The 22,817-nt window shown below is 43.9% G+C and overlaps 1 protein-coding gene across 1 annotated transcript; it reads left to right on the top strand.

The window, feature by feature from the left end:
• Positions 1-643: 643 nt before the first annotated feature.
• C8A (complement C8 alpha chain) lies at positions 644-20,149 on the top strand. Its single transcript, XM_074152257.1, has 11 exons — positions 644-762; positions 2,867-2,963; positions 3,908-4,052; positions 5,093-5,237; positions 6,743-6,932; positions 8,435-8,635; positions 9,944-10,184; positions 14,247-14,375; positions 15,079-15,236; positions 17,391-17,613; positions 19,998-20,149. Exons 1-11 carry the CDS (start codon positions 644-646, stop codon positions 20,147-20,149), a joined length of 1,800 nt encoding a protein of 599 aa, XP_074008358.1.
• The last annotated feature ends 2,668 nt before the right edge of the window (positions 20,150-22,817 follow it).

Genomic DNA, 22,817 nt, shown 5'->3' on the forward strand with positions numbered 1-22,817 from the left:
ACACAATTCCAGATTTAAGCATTATCTTTCTCACCCCGAATCACTTTAGGAAAGAAAGATTTAGATTCTCGTGTTGCAGTGACTGTGCAGGGCCATCAAAAACCAGTTGATAACTCACCTCAGCTTTGGAGATGGGACACTGACTCATGGGGACGGCAATGGGAAGAGGCTGAACTGACATTTCCTTGATGTATCTGGGAGGCACGAGTTCCTCATAACAGAATTTTGTAATAATCTTCAATTTGCTGTACTGGGAAGCTTCTCCCCGGTAAGTGCCCAGACGCACCAAAATTGCAGTAAAGTCACTATGGGAAATAAAACGAGTTTCCTCCTCCTTCAAATTAAAAGGAGGGAGCAGGCTGGACATGAAACACACTGCTGCAATAGGACTTGATTGACTTTAATGTGGAAACAGTTGCACAGTTTAATATATTCCCTTGCCAGAAAACTGGGAATTTGTTTCCAAAAGGGCAAAGGCCTCCGGGATGTGTCCTGATTCTTTGTGATTTGATCTGGGCCGTCGACAATGATTTACCGACAGCATTTTGGAGTCAGGTGGGCTCCGTCCTCCTTCTAGCAGTCCCGAAGCCTAAAGCTTTTCTTTGCAGCTAGTCTACAGCAAACATTTACATATGGAAAAACAATGTGGTGGAGCCTGCGTCAGCTTTCTCCTCTGATCCTTTCTATATGCTCCCTGGCTTTAGCAGCACATCAGGACACAGCCACGGCACACAGGGAGCTCGAGGCATTGCCCTCCCAGAGGTAAGTCTGTTCCACCCCTCTTGCTCCCAACTTTACATATAGAAATTACAGGCAAGTCGGTCAGCCCATCAATTTTGTCCTGACTTGAGGCATGTGCACACTGTGCTCTCTGTAAACAGCTACTAGAAAAAAATAATATATTGGCAGTTGTCCAAAGCCCGAGCTAGGCATCGTAATTCCTTCTTATATGAACTGTTTGCATAATGGTTTTTCTTTTAGAGATTACTATTAAGCCTTCTTAAACTTCCTTACCAAAATTACCATACTGGTTTTGGGCACTTGGAATGAACTCCCTATACAGGACAATTTACGAGTGAATATTTTTCATATTCTTTTTCATTATAATTATTTTGCATTTGACAATGCGAAGTTAACACGTGCATGTTTATAACCCAAGTTTCAATCCAAGCCAGATCCTCATACCTCTGTTTTTTATCCCTGAACAATATTATTAACCTATGCGAGTGTCATTTAGGCTTTGAAGGAAGGGAATAAACAAGTTACCTTTTTCTAAAGCTATAGTGTCATGATAGGAAAATGGTTGGATTTTTTTTTTCTACAGCTATTAGTTTCAGGCTTGTTCTAAAGGCAAATATGATTTAGATGGATCAAAAAAGGTATCAGTGATAATTGGAACGTGGAGACAAGGGGAAGGCAGAAAGGAAAAAAAAAGTGGTAGTGATACACTTAATTATGAAGGCTTATTCCGATAATCCCTTTTGAAAATGAACAAAGACGAGATTTTTGATGTTTGATGAACTTATCAAACACGGCAGAATAATGAAGAGGTAAATGTAAAATCCAATCGAAGGTGAGCCAATTAAGTACTTTGTGAAGTGCTGAAGGATACAGCCCACAAATCCTCCTGTCAGAGCGAAAAGGCATCAATACATGTGTGTCCTCCAGCTCTGTGTTTGTCTGCAGGCTCCTGTTGTTTTCCTAGAGAGGTGGTGGGGTTTTATCTCACGCGCTGATCTGCATCCACGGGCTCCCTTGCTGAGCCGTTGTGGCTTTCATTGAGTAAGTCTCTCTTCTACAGCCTCTGATGAATCCCCAATGTGTTCCGTACCTCCGCTAATTATCAATATTTCTCTTTGGAGTGCAGTCTCACAAGTAAAACAGACTGCTCATTAGTTAATCACCAAAATAATAAAAATAATGTTTTGGCTCGGAATAACCCCTCAAAATGCTTCAAAGGCTGTGGCAAACACAGAGTTGTACTGACATGCCACAGATTGCTCCTCAAGACAAAGAAACACATTATATAGATAAAGATTGTAGGAGCAGGGACAGAAACAGAGATCATAATAACTGGTCTGGGAGGCAAGAAAAGTCTTTTTTTCAGTGTTTGTGCAGAGAGTCTGATCCAAGGGCCATTGCGATACAGTACCCTTGCCATGTTCTGCTTTTATACTCTTCCTTTAGTTATTTTCCTCTTCTCAGAACTTACATATTTCCTTTTAGAAACAGTCAACCAACAAATTCTCATAGTCAGCATGGCTTTGTACCTTGCCTTCTCAGCACTATTGGTGCAGCCATTCCCACCACTCCGCAAAATCCATGGGAATCAGACCCTGATTTCATACTTGTCAGGAAAAATACTGACCATGAGTTCACTATGGTACAAAAAAAAAGTGAAATCAGTAGATTTCAGAACAAGCCCAAGGTGATAAACATCACTACTCCTGGAGTTTGTGATGTGTGTCTGAGAACAAAACCAAAAAAGAAGCCTTTCCTTAAAACCTGTCTCTTCTTCACATTCATTCTGTTTACTCAGTGTATTTAGTCTTACATATACGATGTACATATATTTTATTGCAATCTACCTATTGGAAAGGGCTAGGATCTTTTGGGAGAGCAGGAATCCCAAGAAAAAGTCCTCAGGTCCTTCACCTGCTGCCCCTGACCAATTTTATGTTGAACAGTTGGATGGAGCATCTCGGGTGGTACAGCCACTCTTGCTAAGGGATGCTTCTCATTTCCTACAAAATAGGTTCCTGGTGGAAAAACACACACACAGAGATCATTTTCTCCCTGCTAGCCTCCAGCCCTCCTTAAAACACAACTTCAAAGGCCTTAGACTGCTTTCTCTTCCCCTCCTTAGAAGAAGCAGCAGAAATGTTAATTCTCCAGCTCCTGTCGACTGTCGGCTGAGCCAGTGGTCAGAATGGACTGATTGCTTTCCTTGCCAAGAGAAAAAAGTAAGACTCTACTGTAATGTATTCATTTATCTTCAGATGTGTCCGTGATGAGGATGTACACACATTAATTATATATATTATACATATTCATCATTTTGAAGCATCCAGTAAACTCATCCAAATATGATGGAGATGCTCCTCTACTAGAGAGGCTCGTACTTACCCTGGTGTAAACGGGGGAATAAATTCGTTTAAGGCAGCAGAACAGCAAAATGAAAAAAAATCAAGGCAAATGGTGGAAGAATCGGACCAGAATATTTGCCCAGGACTTTTTTCCTTTTCTATCTCAGATTTAATTAAGTATACCCTGATTCTTAATGCAAATATTCCAATGAAAAGAAATTAAAAGCAGCCTTCATTCATCAGCTCCTGATCTCAATTTTGTACATCATTTCACATGTCTTCATAATTCAAGAATTTATTTTCGAATACCTGACATAATTGAGTTTATATCCCTGCATTTTTTTGTTCCTGTGCTTATAATCAGCCAATGATTTGGCTTTTCTCTCTTTCCTTTTCTTTTTTTTAACTCCCTAGTTTAAAGAGCAGCAATTCTCATTAATAATCCATCAGAAATGTTGCAGGATCAGTGTTGTAATTAGTGCCTGTGTCCATCTGAGCCTGTTACGTTCTGGGACAAAGCATATGTAACTGGAAAAATGCCATATTATTTCCAAGGTATAAAAGAGGGAAGAGATTTTTAAAAACAGTCATTCCAGCCCCCACCAAATTCACCTGTGTGAACTTCAAGCCAATCTCCTGAGCTCCCACACCTCTGCTGACTCTCCTTCTCCATTTATCACATGCAAAGTCTGTGGACTACACAAAAAAATAACAATATAGAGAAAAGTGATAGCTCTAATTGCTTTATAGCCTGCGGAGGTGATGTCTGTGGGGGATAAAAGTTAGGTGTTGGCTGTGTTTTAATCTCTTGTGCGGTTCAGCACCGGTACCGGAGGCTGGTGCAGCCAGCGATGTTCTCAGGGCAGCAATGTGCGGGGTACTTCTGGGACGAGGAAGCTTGCCGTACCGAGACAACCTGCACTGGACCCCCCACCTGCGGAAAGGACTTTCAGTGCGAGGAAACAGGTGAGTAATGCAAGAGAAAGCTGGATATTTCCCCATCTTTGATTTTTTTTTTCCCCACTTTTACAGAAATCCATCCATGTTACGCTTAGATTTGGATAGGAAAGAAGGCTGTGTAACATGGAAAAGGTTAATTTTTCAGTGGAACAAAGAGAATAGAAATATTCTGCTCCAACTGCTGTGCTACACGCTCACGCTCCCCTCCATGGGCATCAACGCTCCTACAACGCACCCCTTTCTCCCCCTGCAGAAGACAGTTCAATCATGAATCCAACTAGCAATCTGGTGGGGTGATTTATTTATTTTTAGCCATCCCCAGCTCTGAGGATTGGGATATACTACGGCTGTTCTCTGAAAGTCTGAGTAGCCTTGAACAGATTTTTGTTTTTACACAAATGGCTCAAACTCCCATCTTGAGCATTTAAAGAAAATTCTATTGAAATTTAGAAATACGCACCAGCTCATCAACTGGAGCAGGTCATCATCGCTTCATTGAGGCAAGTGCAGCAGTACCAGTTGCCTCCTGCCACAAATGTCACGTCAAGGCTTTCTCCTTACTCCCAGGAGGAAAAGCACTTTCAAGTTGCCCTTCCTTCAAATACCCATTCTTGAGCTATAATTATTGCAATAAACTCCCCAAATACCTCCTGCAATGGGAAGAGGCAAAAAATGCCCTTTAAACAGTTGACTTCCCTAAGCCAAGTGGAGAATCTATTGCTTCCTGTAGCTCCCTTCCAGAACCATGATTGTAGATAATAAAATCGGGCCAGTGAGGTGACCTCTACTTGATTCCCATCCCATGGGAGCCCAAGGGAGCGGCTGGCTTGGACTCTGAGCTCTGCTCGCTCCAGGTTGCAACGGAAAACCTCCCCCCCAAAAGAGCTGGGAAAACCAAGCTCCCAATGGAAGAGCTTTGTGTCTAACACCCAGCATGACTTCTTGTGGCCCTGAGATAATGGGTGGAAACCAGCACAATCAGTGCAAGCTGCCAAAAAGGTTTTGTGAAGGGCAGATGAGCGATCGCCTGTACCTGTGCACTTCAGGTCGCTGCATTAAACGGCATCTTGTGTGCAATGGAGAGCCAGACTGCAGAGATGGGTCTGATGAGGAAAACTGTGAGGAGGAAGATATCGAAAGTCCTTGTGAACATCTGTTTCCGATCCCAGGGTCTGAAAAAGCAGCCCAAGGGTAAGTAATTGATCAATAGCTGCTACGCTCACAATCAAATCTGGATTCAGCTTTTGGTATTGCTCTTCCTTAGTACCAGCAGCGCTCCATGAAGTTATAAGGGAGCTATACAAAACCCAAAGAAGAGCTACTGACCCACCTGACCATGGGTAGCAATGAGGGAGGCAAGAGGGTGCATTCCAGCTTTTATTTCAAATTCTGTCTCAAATTTACTACCTGATCTTGGCCTCTCCCAACTACTCTGTACTTGTGATGTCCTCTTTATACTCCTGTAAAAAGTATATCCCAGTTATCTTAAAGTTTTCTCCAGCTGATAAAAGCAATATATTAAAGCAAATAGTAGACTCTGGAGATGCAGCATCCTGTTGGCGTTCATCCTGAAGGTAAAGATTTAACTCCAGGGTTTAGGACTTCAGAGCAGATATTCAAGGCAGGGAGCCTCAGCTTCACATGAGTATGTGCAGGGTAAATACTTCTATCCATGAAAAAGCATTACCCTGTTCAGTTTCAAATGTTGGTTAGGCAATACGTGCAAAAAAGGAATCCAGAGCAACTTGAAAGGCAAATTGTCTATTGTGACATTCTTGTTTTTAATTGTGTGTTTTAACCAAGATACTGCTTATTTAAACTTGGAGAACATGGGCTACAGCATAAGAATGTAGTCACCCATTAGATAACTTTCCCATCAGCTGGATCCAGCGCTCTCTGGGGTCCAAGAGATAAATGCCTCTCTGGCCCAGGGCCTGGTAGGGTCCATCAAAAGTTTTTCAAGACATATATTAATTTTCACCGAGCACCCCATTTAATATCCCCCTCTGATGTGTTTCTCCCGCAGAACACACAAAAGCAATAGTATTTACTATCTTAGTCTTAAAGACGATTCCCTGTTGTGAGGAGCAATGCTGCTGTCTAGTCTGAATAATGCTTTCATTTGGGGCCATGGAAGTACAGGGAATATTAAGTAACAGGCGGGATTTCAGAGGGCAGCAGCTGTGATGGCTGGAGAGCAGGAAGAAAGAGGCGTAAGGAAATAATAAGTGAGAGACTTGGCAGAGCACAAGCAGACTGCAAGTCTAGGGAGGGTGGTAAGTCCCCTGAGAAATGGGACCATTATTAAAAGGAAGGAGATGAAATAAAGATAGAAAACAATTACAGGGAACGCCAGGAGACACTTGGTGACAGTGAGATGCATTAGGCTGCGAGAGACTCAAGGGGGACCTGGAGGAATTCCAGGAGTTTGGGACTTTCATAACTGTAACAATTCATAACTGGACAATTTAACTGATTTCTTCCATCTCTAGCATATGAGTCCAAACCAATATCTCGGAAATAAAATGGCTTTTTGTCTCCTGTTAGCTTTGGGAAGGAGAGAGCAAGGAGAACAGACTCACCTCAGAGACAGACAGATAATGTATAGTGTCAGGAGAACAGAAACACTGACAGAGACTGCTATGGAAATAAAACAGGAGCTATGGATAACTTTCTGAATGCTATTTCTTTCCAAGATACAATATCCTAACACAGGAAGAGAGCCACTACGTATACGATCGTAAATTTTTTGGAGGCCACTGTGAGTATGTCTACAACGGAGAGTGGCGGGAGCTGAAGTACGACGCTGCATGTGAACATCTGTACTATGGAGATGATGAGAAGTATTTCCGCAAACCTTACAACTTTCACATATACCAGTTCCTTGTAAGTGCTTTGGGTGGTCAAAGTTAGCAATGGGTTCCCAGATAAAAGCCAAATTTCCTATAAATACATTATGTATATTTTATCATTCACAATAGGTTGCCTTTCAAGGTACCTTTCTCCAGCTGTCCCCAAGAAAACAAGCAATCGATGATATAAATGCTGTTTATGGCACATCAAGGAACTGACATGTTTTATCACCCAGGCATCTGCGTACTCTGGCCTAGTCAGAGCCAAGAGAAATGGGTTTTCTCTAAATTCTGCTATTAGTGAGCTGTGGAGCTTGTGCAAGCCACTTGCCTCCCTAGGGATGAAGTTGGCTATGTGTAAAATGGGAACACTGCTACCAGTTCAATCTTTGAAAGCATTTTAAGTCTACAGCACGGCTACAAGGGACATAAATCCAAATTCTGAGTGAGAAAAAGATCCTGAAAGCCATCATCATATATCACACCACCTATAATCTGGGGGGGTCACACCTGATGTTGGAGACTGAACTAAGTAAAGCAGGGGTTCAGCCTGAGCCTCCTATGTCCCAGCGGGTGCCCTGGCCACCCTGTTAAACATTTACTATGCTTTCTGCAATAAAAGAATGAAACACACGTTATTCTAGGGGAATATTACAGACATCAGCTAAATACAAGTGATTTCATGTCCTCCCAGCAAGCAGACTCTCCTGTGACCCTTAGTCCCCAGTCTCAGCCCAGACAGACCCACCACACAGGCCACATTTTCTTCTCCCCTTTATCTGCTGCAAGAAGCGGAATGACATCTGCACCATGGTCAGGCACTTAGGGACGCTTCAGCATGCCCCATATACATCTTGGCTTAGGAGCTTCTACCTGACGGGGTCTAGGAAGTCACTGATGACGATGTGAGATGCTTTTTTTCAGTGTTGGTAATTTAACCAGCTTTTTATAGACACGGCAAATGGCACAGCCCAGATTCAGCAGGGCTGCTCAATTCCACATGCCGGCAAAGTAGAGCTGTCAAGGAAAAGGTCACTTCTCTCAAACACGGGCAAAACAATGTTTGTTTTCCAGCGTTGCCCACGCAAGTGGCTGGATCAGAGCTGTTTAACTTTTTTCCTAAATAAATTCATCCAGAAGCAGGCCAGAGAGAAAAAAATAACTCCAAATCGTTAGGATTTGGCAAAGCTGTAAGGAACTGGAAGGAGGATTTTGTAATGGGAAGTGTCAAGCTAGCTTAATAGGCACCGTTACCAGCTCTGCCTGAAATGGTACTGCTTGGAGTGGCTGAACACAAACCTTTCCCCTGCCTGGAGACGGATGAAGCAAAAGGTATGGGCTTAGCTGCATTTCTCACATATTTCCAAATGAAACGGCACATGACTAAATTCCTTATTCCGTGTTCACTAAAGTCAGTGTCGGCGCTGTCAGGAGCATCACAGGCTTCAATAGAGGCACCATCAGCTCCTTAAAGAAATGGAGATTAAAAAGGAAGGGAAGTACCTGAAAAGTTAATGTCTGCTCCTTTCACTTTAGGCTCATGCTGATTCTGGATTCACTTTTGAGTCTTACGAAGATTCAAAGGACCTGCTTGATGCCCTTAAAAAGGAAAAATCCGGATCAATAGGCCTTAACTTTGGAATTTCGCCTAAAAAAATACCTATGCAGTTAAACTTGGGCTTCACTTTGTCGGGTGGCAAAGGAACCCTGAAGAATTTCACACAATACAATTCAAAGGTAAAAAAAAGATAATAATCAACTATGCATATGCTCCAGTTGTGTCATCTGTGCATCGCATGGTCTGGCTATAACTTATGTCAGTTTATTCTCTCAATTGCATTTTTTAACACATAGTAATTGTACCTTAATTTGTTCATGTAATTGCAAATGTATGATCGTTAGTAATCCTGTTTGTTGTTCTTATTACGTTTTAGCAAACAGGGAGTGGGAATAAAATTGAATTACGAAATACCACAACACATGTCATCCCACCCCATCCTGTTTCATGGCCACATTAAGCACATAAATGAAAAAATGCTTAAAGTGATGATGAGGGAGGAGGAAATACCAAGATGTTGATCAAAACATCTGAGTTGTCCTCAGGGAATGATCTCCGGTAGCAGATATATCTTGCTCAAATTAATACAAGCTGCCTTATGATGGGGAAATACGTTACTTTTTATGAGAGGTTAAAATACCACGCTGAAAGAAGAGTACCCGATAATAGGGTGTATTTCTTGCAGCGAGTTTACATCATGGACTAGCCGTGACGACCTCTTTCCAATTTTATATCATGAGTGCTGGTATTTCCCACATTTACCGTGCTCCGTCTCCACTTCTCTTGTGGCTGCTGACAGAAAACAATAAAGAAGAATTACTTTGATGGTGTTCTGAGTTGAAAAGCTGTTGGAAATGGGCACCATTATAGTATTTACTGTGCCCTTGTCTAGACTCACATGATGTTTGCAAGCTAAACGATGATCAATTATTGGAGGAATCATGTAAAAGGCTGTTCTGGTTGCACTGGAGCCTTGTCCGAGGCAACGGCTAATCTAGAAGAGCAGCTGTGGATCTGGTGGTTTATCCTGGAAATCCTCTCCCCATCAGCACCTTCCTGGCCAGGTTTTCCCACACTGCCAGGCTGGGCTGGGCTTACCATGAGCCCTTGTCTTGCATCACTGGTCAAGGCTGTGAAAAAAAAAAAGCAAAAGGGAGTGAACAATATGGAAAGGAAACCAGAAAAAAGAAATAGTAGAAATGGAGGAGGGAGTGGAATTATGTGGACTCTAATTCTGATCGTATTCACACATCAGTAAAAAAACCCATAGCGTGCAAAGCCATGGCTCTGCCCTCCACCTCACACAGCAAACAAGAGACGCTCCCTGAAAAAAGAATTATTTCATTTAAATGTGGCTGGTTTTCATGCCCTTAACATCCATTGATAGTCAAAGATTCAGGCTTTTCTCTGCAAACCTAAAGAATAGAAATGGTTTGTTTTTTTAAAAATAGATGTTGAGTGGAAGCTCCTGATTTCTTTATCTGCAGGAGCTTGAATTCGTTAGAGCTGTGACAAAGGTGCAGACAGCCCGTTTCAAGATGAGAAGGGACAACATCGTTTTGGATGAAGACATGCTGCTCTCCCTGCGGGAGCTTCCAGACACCTACAACTATGGCATGTATGCCAAATTCATTAACGACTACGGCACCCACTTCATGACATCCGGCACTATGGGAGGCGTCTTTGAGTACATCCTTGTCATTAACAAAGAGGAAATGAGAAGAAAAGGTTAGAAAAATACTAGAAATTCTCTGTTCGCAACTTTCAGCTTTAAACAGGGCATTTCCAACCTGGAGACCACAGGGCAGGTCCAGTCCACCAGAGTAATTAATCTGGCTTTGGCTGCTCTGCACCACCATCATCTCCCTGGGCCCTGGGAGGGTGGGTGCTCATCAGCCCCTCTTTGCCAAGCTGGCTTGCATGTCTCATCACGATAGATAGAGCTAGCGACATGCTCGTCACTAGCCCAGAAATGCAGAGTGGAGGTGGGGTAGGGGTATCCACATGCACCACTGGCCACGTAGCAGGGGATAAGCTTCAGTGTCACAAAATGTGCTAATTTCAGAAGAATCTGGGTGAGATTTTGGTATCTTAGGAAGGAACCTGAGCATCTTTTTCTCCCTTTCTTTCAATGTCACCTGCTAGACTTCTCTAAACTTCTCCTATTTCTTATAATCTTTGTTCTTTTTTCTTATAATTCTTTCTGTTCTTTGTTTCTTATAATCTTTGTTCTGGCCATTGTCATGAATGCTCAAGGACTGGAAACTCATCCAGATTAAAGAAAGATAGCCCACTCACATTTTAGCCTCCTAATAGTGAGGGTTTCAATTTTCTGTAAATGGAAATAATGCATTGCACTTGGCAATACCTCTGCCACTTTACTCTGGTTAGTGTAGTATCTGAAGACTAACAGACCTCTGTTATCTCCAGTTCTCAACAAATTAGAGTTTATGAGGCTGGAGAGCCATACCTCTAAATCTCAGTTACATAAAATATCCACTGCAGATGTCTAGAGCACAAGAATAGCCATTACTGGCGAGCCAAACCATAACATTTTTTCTAATCAAGAACAGAAGATGCAGAACAATAATATGGTACTTTAGCACACTAACCGAATTGTGAACTTTTGCAAAGGTGTTGACAATGCAATAGATCCCACTTCCCCTAAGGACCATCACTCTGCTCTGCTGAGGGTAACGCTGGACATCTATAGTGCTGGGGTAACTCCAGGCTGGACATTTATGCAAAAGAAAATGGTGATCTTGAACAACAGGTGCAAATTGCTGCAGTTGGTGCAAATTGCTGTAATTCCATTAAGTCCATTAATTTCCATGGTTCTATCCCAAATTCTGCCTCCGGTCTGAAACGGTTTGGTACCATCATGCACTCCATATTGAGTTTTAACCATGCCAGTTTTTCCACAAGAAATTACCGACTGAGAGAATTTTCATCAAGTTACTGAACTACTAATGTTTGGAAACATGATGTCTCTTCAAATCGTTTATTCACTTTGAAGAGTGAGTAATATAGAAGCGAACAAGATCTTGGCAAGCAAGTCTTCAGGAAGCAGACTGCCAATTTCAGAGGAAGAATGAATTAAGAGCATGTGGAGGGAGGCTATTATTTTGCTTTATCTTGTGCTTGCTGTGTATATAAGGAGGAGATTTACTGCCACGAGATGCCTTATCTTAGGAAAGAAGGATGTTGAAGTTCAGCAAAAGACAAAAATGCGTCCCAGCAGAGATGTGATTTTCGTTCTAACGTAGCACGCTTCTGTAATTTTCATCTAACCCAGACTCTGCAAGAAAGTCCACATTTACCAAGTCAGCACGCTCTGCGTCACACGACGTAGACCCAGAAGGACCCACCCGCAGTGGCCTATATACCACTCTCCTAAAGCACGTAGTAAAAAATTTGATTCTTCTAGCGGTGATCACAGCCATGCTTGAAGGCTGTGTTTGCAAGAGGATTATCTGTCTCCCCTGAGGAATGGTCAGGATCAGGATATCAGCACGCAAGTCTTAAAATTAGAGCTTCAAAAGATGAGTTTGAAGCTTCGCAGATGCCTGGAGATGTACCGCTGAGTCCCCACAGGGCTGAGCAGCACGGCACCCTCTTTAGATCAATCACTGCACCCTGAGAGCCCACCTAGCCCATGAGGCTCCACGTTAAACACTCTGGAAGAGAAAACACACCTTTTTTATAGACCAGTGACTAAAGCACATGCCCAGGAAAAAGATGCCTAGGCTGAATCCAGCTTGGGCAGCCACTGAACATCCAGCTAGACATAGGCATGAGCTGGACTTTAACCACCTAGGAAATGTGAAATTTGAAAATGAGGTTCCCTTCTGTGTTTAGATACCCAAGAACAGACCAACAACTCACTGGTGCAGAGCTTAAGACTGCAGTTTTTCTTCCAGACCCCTTTCTAGTTTTCAGGCTGCAAGGGCTTGTATGGATGTGGTCATGAGTGAAATAAATACATATGTCAGAACGAGGTCCCTTGTTGCTCTGCCATCAATATTTTTCATTACTTGTTTTTAAAATAGATTGTTATGGTTCTATTATTTAGCAGAAAACAGTATAATGTGTTCACACATTACAAGAACATTTATGGGAGAAACATTATGCGCAGAGTAAATTAGAAAGACTCTTCATATATTCTGATTAATTCAAAATGCAGCAGTAAATCTTATCACTCGAGCACATTTAACTATCGCAAATTATATCATATGAAAAAACCTATCAAGGCTCCCCCCTCAAGTGCCGATATTTTCTATGACCACCCTTTTGCAATGATAACCACTTTTCATTTATCAAGACCCGATCTTGCTGCAACCAATAGCGAATTGTATTGACAGACCCTCGCTGAACATAATTACTCAACGGGAACCATGGTGAATCAATTAATCAGGGTGTTCCTCAAGTTTAATTTTATGGCACTCCAACACCAAGATAAGCAATCACTCATGTTGCTTTGGGTGAATGAACTTTACCCACTGTGTTTACAACTGTTGAATAGTTTAGTAAAAGTAATTGAGTGCTACACATTTAATCTTTCTCAAGGGCCCAGTTCTGCAATGGGATGTAATTCCCCCTGAAGTCTTGAGCATGCTTCAGCTCTCACCAGTTTGAATCCAGGACTTGTAGCCCCTTTCATAGGATGCTGAGCACCTCCGCTGGTTGGGACCTACCAAGCCAAGGAGCAGATCCACGCAACTCCAGCGAGCCTCTCCTGCCGGGTGTGCAAAAGCGAGCAAAACCAGAGCTCTGGGTGTTTTACCAGTATTTTAGACGTGAGGAAGACAGGACGCTGCTCCCCAGTGCTGGGGTGAGGCAGTTCAGCAGACAGCGCTCTAGGCTGGGGCTTGGCTGGACGTTCAATCTTCAGACCATTAAGCCACGATGCACAAATCCCGCTGACCTCTGTGCCTCCCTTTCAATACCGGGGTATTGATCGCTAGGCTGCTTTGTAAAACACTTTAAGGTCTTCTGACAAAAAGAGCAATATAAAAGTTACCTATTACTTACAATACCCACATTTATTGAAATCAATGGATTTTTTAACTACTACAGAAGATGGCCTTATATTTGCAGTACACTGAAGTGTGTACATAAAACCAGGCTGTATGAAATATGCGCATTGCTTACCTTGGTGAAACCACCTCATTAGTTCCCTTCTCCCCTCTGCAGTCGCTTCATGGGTCTCCAGTTACATATTTTGATGATGAATGTGGTGGTGCTGGTAGCAGCAGCCCAGCAGCAGGAAGGAAGGCTTTGGCAACTCTCAGCAGACAAACCTTTTGCAGGTTACTACTTAAGATGCTGCTTAAGCCACTAATACATGGGTCAGATCCTCAGTTTAGGAAAATTAGCAAGGATCTATTGATTTCAGCTGCTATTCCCAGCTTTACCCTGGTTACAAGTTAGTCTGTAAAAAAACCAATGTTTTATTTTTAAATAAATTAACCAAACAAGGAAATACATGCCTGAAGCCTTGTGTTAAGATTTTTACTTTCTTCTAATACTTTCAAAGGAAATGTTTTTACAGTGAGGACATTTCCCTTTTCACCCATTATGGGACAGGTCCAACATACCCCAATAAAATATTGGCTTTCCCACTGCAGGAAAGCTGTCCTCTGCCTGGAATAGGTCATGACTTTGAAAAACAGACTATGCAAATAACTGAATATTTTCTTCATTGATAGGAAAAAAACCCAAGTAGGAATATGAACATCCTTCCACTCAGAATGAGTCACCAGCTTTACTGGCTTCCTTTCTGTTTTGCAGAGGTCCGCACCGAACAGATAAATGGCTGTGTTGGGCTGTCAATCGGCCTTACAGCCGTCGTGAAGAAACTGCAGTTGATACCATCTGTGTCACCCTCTTACTGTGCAACGCAAGGATTTATGAAAACTGGTATGCTAGCAGGGCAGTTTGTTAAGGCATCTGGTGTCACTTCTTTTGGTCACTTGGGCGTAGAGATTCAAGCAGGGTCACAGAAGGGTATGATGAAGGGAGCTCTCGTGCCATCCCCAGACATGGCTCAGGCCCAATTGTGGGACCAAAGTGACTTTGGTCCAAGGCTCCAGGAGTACTGATTGCTCTTGAAAGAGCAGGAATTAAGGTAGCAATACCTGGCGTAGAAACACGTGTAAATAGAGGCATGGGGTGGCTGGGAGGCTGCAGTCCCTGTAGGGACAACAGACTGGGCACAGATGACAAGGGCAACATGGCAACTATTAAAGAAGCCAAAATTGACTCTAAAAAGTACTCAAAGAGGCTAAGAAGCCCCAGATTTGTAAATCACTTAACCAGCTATAGACAGTGTGTTCTACTGCCCATGTGCTAACTAGAAACAAAGGCTGGAGGCATGCAGGCTTTTCAGGTCTTACCAGCTTAGAGCATTTGTGATGCTCAACTCATCACCGACCGCCTTGTGATAATGTGGCAGGGCTTACCCCATGAGTAGGGGACACCAAGCTCCCATTGATTTCAGAAGGCAGCATCAGTGCTGCTCAGCGATAGCCCCTTACACGATTGATCTCACCTCCATTAAGCAGTTTCATGTGTGTGTGTGGAAATGATAATTAAATAATACGGGTGCAATTCAACTTTTCAGATCCTAAGAGCAACAGTGCAGTTGTGGAAGATATTATTCCCCGGATTAGAGGTGGAGATACCAGTTACAGCGGAGGGCTCTTAAACAGTTGGGATGGCAATATGTATCGTCACTGGGGAAGGTCATTAAAATATAATCCTGCTGTTATTGATTTTGAGGTAAGGCTTTTCTGCAGTTGAAGAAACTCTGCTGCTATAAGGAATGAAAGTGTAGTCGAGCAGATCATTTCGTATTTTTATTGTGATCCCATCACAGAACAAGATTAAATGTAATGGGCCACTGATCTGGTAACCTCTTATTCATTTCACAATGGGGAGTACATCTCCCACCGACTGCATCCGCAGGGAGACAGACAAGGAGCTTAATGCTGGATTAGTGCCGAGTTAAGTTTTTGATGTGTCCCCAAACAGCTTCTCAATGAATGGCTCTCTGCGGTAACATTCATCCCTATTATTCTCCCCAGCACTGTCTGCCCTCCTGTATAAGCAGGGGACTCGTGGGGGGCTGGGGAAGGAGTCTTCTTCCTCACAGCAAAGGCTCTGCATAGACCCCCCCTGCTTTTCACCTGCCTCACAGCTGCAGTGGCTATGCCAAACCTCTGCAGACCTTGGTGGGTATTGCTATGGGTGCTTCCAGGAGTGTTAGCGTAGAGGGCTCCTGGTTGCTTTGTCAGGTGAGTCCTGTCTCTCCCTATGCTCCACAAAGAAGGTCCATGTCCATAAAAGTCAGCCACGTTATCCTCTTCCCTTCATTTTATTGGGTGCCTCATACAATGGGAAGACCACTGAAGCATCCTACAGGGCTTCAGAGACAGAGAGGAAATGGGTACAAGTTGAGGGGATGGAAAGGAAGAGAGAATCCAGGCCCAGAGACCACAAAGGCATAAGGAGACAGGCACGCTCCTCAGCTGTGGTGAGGAGTAGCACATCTACCCTGAGATGCTACCATCACCGGTCTGCTCTGGGAGAACAGCTGTGGCTTGTGGGGGAAGGACCTTGGTCATGGCAAGGACACACTGCCACTTGCATCCCTCTCATCTTCATTTGAAAGCACTCCCACTCCTAGATCTGACAGAGGGTGGGAGAAGGGAAGGTGGAATCAGGAGCCATCTGTGTTGCCGGCAGGGCAAGAGGGAATCTGCAAACCTTCCTGGGCAGCACCCTGACGGCACAGAGCCCTGATTAAGTAGAACCGCTTTCAGTTCCAGCTGAACGCATGCTGCAGGTTATTCACCTTTCTGCACAAGTTGCCATCAATTCTGGGCAAAATTCATTGCAATTTTCCAGTAAACCATGCGCTGACCTCTCTGCTGGCTGCTCCAGAGCTCAGCAGTCGCTGTGCAATGGGAGCTGCCGATAAGTGCTCATGGCCACTTCGCAGCTCTTATCGGCAGCTCCCCCTCGTTTGTTAAACAGCCCTGTGCAAATTTGTCTACGAGCTCTTCCCGAAGCCCAGCTGATCCTCCCCACAGATCGCTCTCACTGCACCTTGTGCAATGAGACAATGCCCAGCTCTTCTTTGGGACCGCTTTCCACCAATTCCGAGCCGGGACATGCAGCGTTTGCACAGATGCATAGATGGACAAAAAATAAATATCTGTCCTCAGACCAGCCCTGAGCTTTTAGCTTTAATATTCAGTTGAATATTAATATTCAGTTGGGCAAATTATAATTACAATGGCCCACACTGGACTATTTTAGCTGAATGATATATAGGAACTGGATTTTGCTACTGAAAATACTATTAGAGTGTTATATTCTTAAAGCTGTAAATGGCACAATATTATTTCGCTGTATCAAAGGGCAAAAAGTAGGTAGATAAAATTCGTCACGCTCAGCATTTATTGGATGGTTCACAATCTTGTCATCATTAGCTAAGCTGGCATTACGTTTTGATGATACCCACTGTCCAAACCTCTTACCTAAACATTTTGGTTCAAACAGGCAAAAAGCATGTAAGAATCTCTGAGATCATGACAGCGCTAAGAAATGAGTCAAAAAATGGGCTTACTGGGGTGCTTTAATTTATCACTTGAATCCAGTCTGAAACTCCAACGCATGTCCAGAAAAGCCAATCCCACACAAACCTCTAAGATGAGGAGGGTTTTGGAACGGTGGTTTCTCACCCGGGCCCATCAGTCGTGGTAACACATTTGCATGATGTACATGGAGCTGTCAAGGAAGACAAATGAGTTTTTTTCCGAGCCCTGAGTTTATCCAGCAATGTCACAGCTCTCTGACTGCCGCGTGGTAGCATCTCAGTGGATGCCCAGCTGAAATTGTCTCTGTGCTATTCATCTCCATCCTACACAGCTGCAGCCCATCCACGAAATTCTCCGCAGGAGCAACCTTGGCGACATGGAAGCCAAACGGCAAAACCTGAAACGGGCTTTGGACGATTACTTGTTGGAATTCAACGCCTGCCGCTGCGGACCGTGCCAGAACAACGGCGAACCCATTTTGGTGGGAGACACGTGTTTCTGCCAGTGTCGACCAGGTGATGGAGGCCCTGCCTGCGAGCAAACTAAGCGCCGAGGTAAGACCCCAGCGTGCACCCATAGCAGGGGAAGGCAAAAAGCAGCACAGGGAGAGGGTTTTCCTCTCCATGTCATTAACCAACACCTCTTTGCATCCACGCATTGATCAAGCCTTCACTCCTGTATCACTTTTGTAGCTACACTATCCTAAGCAGCCCTGTAAAAGAATTAAACTAACAGTTCAGGTGATTATTAAAAATAAATTAGTGGAAATGAGGATGTGTTTAATAGCTGGAGACTTACCGACATGTTGCAGAAAGCTGAGCTGAGGTGCAGCAGCAGCAGGCCATATTGTCAGCTAAAGGGTGAGTTCTGCCTGCCTGTGGTGTTCTACGGATGCAGCTCGTTACTGTAAGTGAGACCATCACCTGGTCCTCACTGCCCAGCATGTCAGTGGGATGGCGATTCTCCAGAGCGCTTGTGGCATCCCCCCATGGATGCCTGCTACAAGGGCGAGAGTGAAAACCTCAACAGGGAGGCTGAAAGGGGCAGGCAAAGCGACTGGGAAGCGGTGCTCAAGCAATGTGTCACCAAAAATGCTGTTTTAGTTAAAAATTGCCACTTTGCCAGATTTCCCCCCCATAGGGAAAGTTTTTAACTAGAGGGAAGTACCTATTTTGGGGGAGAAAAAAATGTGTTTTTCCAAAGTGATGAGCTTTTATTTATGATTTCTTTATTCCTTTATATACTACCCTAAAAAATTAAATGGCTAGCAAAAAAAGCCAACCTTGGAACATACTCTTTGATTTCAAAAAAAGTCAGTTCTTTCTGACCTGAATATTCAAAAATATTCACAGATTCATAGATTGGTCCAGGCCGGAAGGGACCTCCAAAGGTCATCTAGTCCGACCTCCCCGCAGTCAGCAGGGACACCCCCAACTAGACCAGGTTGCCCAGGGCCTCGTCGAGCTTCACCTTGAATATCTCAAGGGAAGGGGCCTCAACCACCTCCCTGGGCAACCTGTTCCAGTGTTCCACCACCCTCATAGTAAAGAACTTGTTCCTAATATCCAATCTAAATCTCCCCTTCTCCAACTTAAAACCATTGCCCCTCGTCCTGTCGCTGCAGGCCTTTGTAAACAGACCCTCCCCAGCCTTCCTGTAGCCCCCCTCAGGTACTGGAAGGCCGCTATTAGGTCTCCCCGGAGCCTCCTTTTCTCCAAGCTGAACAACCCCAGCTCCCTCAGCCTGTCCTCATAGCAGAGGTGCTCCAACCCCCTGATCATTTTAGTGGCCCTCCTCCGGACCCGCTCCATCAGGTCCATGTCCTTTCTACATTGAGGGCTCCAGACCTGCACTCAAAAAATTATGACAAAAAAATCTAAATGAAGCTGGCAGAAAAATCCATCTTCAGAGCAGTTCCATCAGGTAGAGCTCTAGGCTTTCAACTGTTTGCTCAAAACTAGGGTCTCACCACTGGAAAACCAAAGCTGTGATAAGGAGTTAGAGCTGAACTGGGTAGATGGTTTATGAAACTGAACTCAAAAGCATTGCTTTAGTGACTCAAAAGTGGGTTGCTTCAAAAAAATCTCAGGTTCTTTGAGTTGTCTCCAAATCCAAGGAATCTACTTCAGATGAGGAGAATGGAAAGCTCAGGACCTGGCCCCAAAGTAGCCCACCAAACTGGCTGGCCCCTGTGCTCCCTGCTTTTAGTAATAGCAGAGATGGACACACGCACTTCCAGCTCATGGGAAACGAAGCCAATTCTTAGTTTCAAAACTCATTTATGACCAAACCCAGTTTTTTTAAGAATGATGTACCAGCAGACGGGAAACCCAGCTTTTCAGCCAGCACTAAGTAAGAGCACACACATCCATTTGTGCTGTCTGGATTAATAAAGTGCCCAAGCCAGGCATGAAGGCCAGTTGAGTAAATAAAAAACGACAGTAAATGACAGCCATCAAGCACTCCCATCATTCAGGAGCACCGCCATAATCCATAGTATCGAGCGCTCCTGACAACTCAGTCTGTACTGTAATGAAAAAGCCTTGAAATGACCCAATCTCCAAAGGGATGGGCAGACTTTTCAAAACACCTCCACGATGTTAGGAGACTTTTGTCCCTCTGGCTTGGTCAGAGGTGGGAAAGTTAGTGCAGAGAGAGCTGTCAGCTGCCCTTTGGGAAAGGAAAGGCAAACTGCAGCCTTTCAAATGAAGAGAGCAGGAAAAGAAACAGGTATTGTTGGCTGAAGAAGGTGATGCTGCTTCATCTCCCCTGGCTTCAAAGCATCTATCTCAACAGCCATCTGTGTGCTGGGCACGGCTGGGATGGACCAGGGAACCTGCTCCCACCCAAAGTATGTCACTGTCACCTGGCCATATGTAGCACTTCAGACCTGAATAATTCTTTTCTTTTTTTTTCCCCTATTTTAATGCGTTTCCAGGTGGGGAGACGAATGGCCACTGGAGCTGCTGGTCCCAGTGGGGTCCCTGCCAGTCGGGCACAGCGCGGCGCAGCCGGCAGTGCAACAACCCGTCCCCGCAGCGTGGCGGGGAGCCCTGTGCTGGGAGGGACCAGCAGAGCAAAGCCTGCTGAAAACCCACCGCACAGCATCGCTCCCCACAGGTACGGTTTGGAGTCTGTGCTGGGCTGTAAATTCCCCGGGAATAATCCTCCCTCCAATGGAATTGCTCTGGGGAGAAATAATTGTCAAGTATTGCATTTCTATATGGAGACATGCTGGATTCACTTTATAAAACCAGACCAATATAAAACTTTATAAAGTTTTTAAGAAAACAGCCATCCCTGGCTGCCCCCTCACACCACAAGATGTGATGGGAGCCCCACCAGTTGACAGCAGCAGGGCTGCGGTACAGGAGATGGTGGAGAATCCACATGGGTGGTTTTGGTGCTGGGTGACTCTGGGTCTATAAGGTGTCATGAAATAAATTTACTAAAAGTGTTTACATGAGTAAGCTTGACTCACAGAGATTTTTATATTTGCCTTTGGAAAACACATTAAAAGCTCACGATCCTTGCATTTTTATGCAGTTGGTATTGACATATGTAGCATGAAACTTTTATAAGTTGGCGCTGTCAGATTTTTAAGTCCAGCATATTGGCCAGGGCTGCATTTGCAGCAAAGCCATATGCTGCTCTATATGGAAGGAGGCTTAAGCCTAAAGCAAAAGCATTATTGCGAAACATGAACCCAAGCTGATGAAAAATCTGAAATATATAAATAAAGCAATAAACAGATATGCTCAAACACAACCATTCTGCAGAGGATGTTCACACACAAGCGAAGGCTACTCCTCTTTTAAGATAAGTGATGAACTGACTATTAGCATGCAGGCTTTTTATCTCCCAGACACCCAGAGCCAGAGAAGATGCTAACAGGCCGCCTGAATGTAAGACGTAAATCTCGGCACAAGAATACCCACAGTATTGAACTGTGTCCAGAGACCACAGCGAGAGCCCACAGCTCCCTCTTAATGAACTGCTGAAAAAATCTGGGGTGGAAGGAAGGCGAATGGCACTTCATTTTACTGTGCTTTTCATTACAAGGGAAGAAGAGAAAAAAAAAGCCCTGAGAAGGAATCTGGCATTACAACAGCAACAAAACCTCAAGGCACATATACATTTGAATGGAAACAGGGAGTAGAAAGGAATCATGGTTTAGTGAAAGAAATTGCTCGGCTATAGCTCTGATTCTTGGAAATGCTTGTTTTTCAACAGTGTCAGTGGTGATTTAGAGCTCAACACTTACCTGATGTAAATCAGTGTCGCTCCTTCACTGCAGCTGATTTATGCTACCTGAAGATCTGGGCCCATGTTTTCTTTTGTGTGCATGTTTGCCAAAGGACAATTTTTTCACCACTTCTCTTTTGCTTGGAAATGAAACTATCATTTTGTATATGAAAACAAGCCATGTTGTCTCGAACTCAGACATGTAATTGTTCTGTGCAAAAACCCTATGCCAACTTTGCTTTTCCAGGTAAAAGTGATTTTCACCCAGAGATGAATATTCTCCCAAGGGCTTGAACCTGATGTCTTCTATGTTGGGAAAATGCAGCAGCATGAAGCACCCATATATCGGTATGATTTAGACATCCCAGAGGAACAGGAAATGATCAAAATAAGGTTTCCCATCCATGGTTTTATCGGTACTGTCTGGCGTCAGGCTGGCAGGTTATGTAGAAACATGAGACAGTGCTTTTACACCAAGGACTTGTTTGGCTCAGAGGAGATTCTTACCTTTATACTGACTGCTTAGGACTCAGGAAAATGCCTGAAAATAAGTGAGTATGAAGTCACTGTAGTTAGAAAGCCATGTGTGCTTCTTTTGTGACCAGAAGGAAGAAATTAATGAATGGAAAGATGGGATGCCTTGGAGGCTGGGGAGGGACAGGGCTTGCAGGAAGGCAACCTGCATCCTCAGCTTTTAGAGCCACTTTTATCAGGATAGATCACAGGCTGGAGAACCACAAAAAAAAAAAAAAAAAAAACAAAAAAACAGAAAAGAATAAATCCAAGTGATTAAAGAAACCACATGTGAAATACCACAATGACACACATATAAATAAGAGCAAAAAAGCTGGGATTTGCCTGCAGTTGTTCGTTCTCCACTTTGAACACCATGGTGTCGAAACAGAGAGATGAAAGCCAGGATACACGCGGGGCAGAGCTCGTCGTTCACCTCGCAACCCAGGGCAAGGAAAAACAAAGCCAAGGGTTCCCTTCAAATGCCAAAGGTGGCTCGGCAGCAGCCCCTCTCCTCCCACTCCACATCCAGGGCTCAGACATCTGCATGGCTGAATCTCGGGAGCAGCGAAGCTGAAGTCAAAAGAAAGGAAGGAGCTGCCTGCAAGATCTGGAGAAAAAAACCCAAACCAAACAGACTATGAGCAATTACACATTTACAATGCCAGTCAAAGAAGCTAGTATATCTCATGCTGAAGTGGCCCGCATGAGAGTTGTGCTAGATGAGATAAGCAGCAAAAACGTATGTTTCTTACTTAAACTTAAAGCTTAGAGGGTACAATAAAATACTGCAGTTCTACCCTGGCTTTAATGAATGGATTTTCCCCTCTTGCACACTGACATACATTTGATATAGTTATGTACCCTATATATTTCTTGCAGCATATTTCCCAGGAGACCTTGTTTATCTTGCTCATAAGTACATGATGGATGTATGGTGCTTTGGATAAATGGTATCACAATCAGATATTTTTATGGATATAGGCAAACTGGGTTATTA

This window comes from Numenius arquata, chromosome 8 (genome assembly GCF_964106895.1).
Source record: "Numenius arquata chromosome 8, bNumArq3.hap1.1, whole genome shotgun sequence".
NCBI lineage: Eukaryota > Metazoa > Chordata > Aves > Charadriiformes > Scolopacidae > Numenius > Numenius arquata.

Excerpts from the sequence above, each read along its gene's own strand:
- C8A (XM_074152257.1), top strand. The coding sequence starts at position 644 with ATGTGGTGGAGCCTGCGTCAGCTTTCTCCTCTGATCCTTTCTATATGC. Across the intron at positions 763-2,866 it reads GAGGCATTGCCCTCCCAGAG|AAGAAGCAGCAGAAATGTTA; the intron begins GTAAGTCTGTTC and ends TCCCCTCCTTAG. Across the intron at positions 2,964-3,907 it reads TTCCTTGCCAAGAGAAAAAA|CACCGGTACCGGAGGCTGGT; the intron begins GTAAGACTCTAC and ends TGTGCGGTTCAG.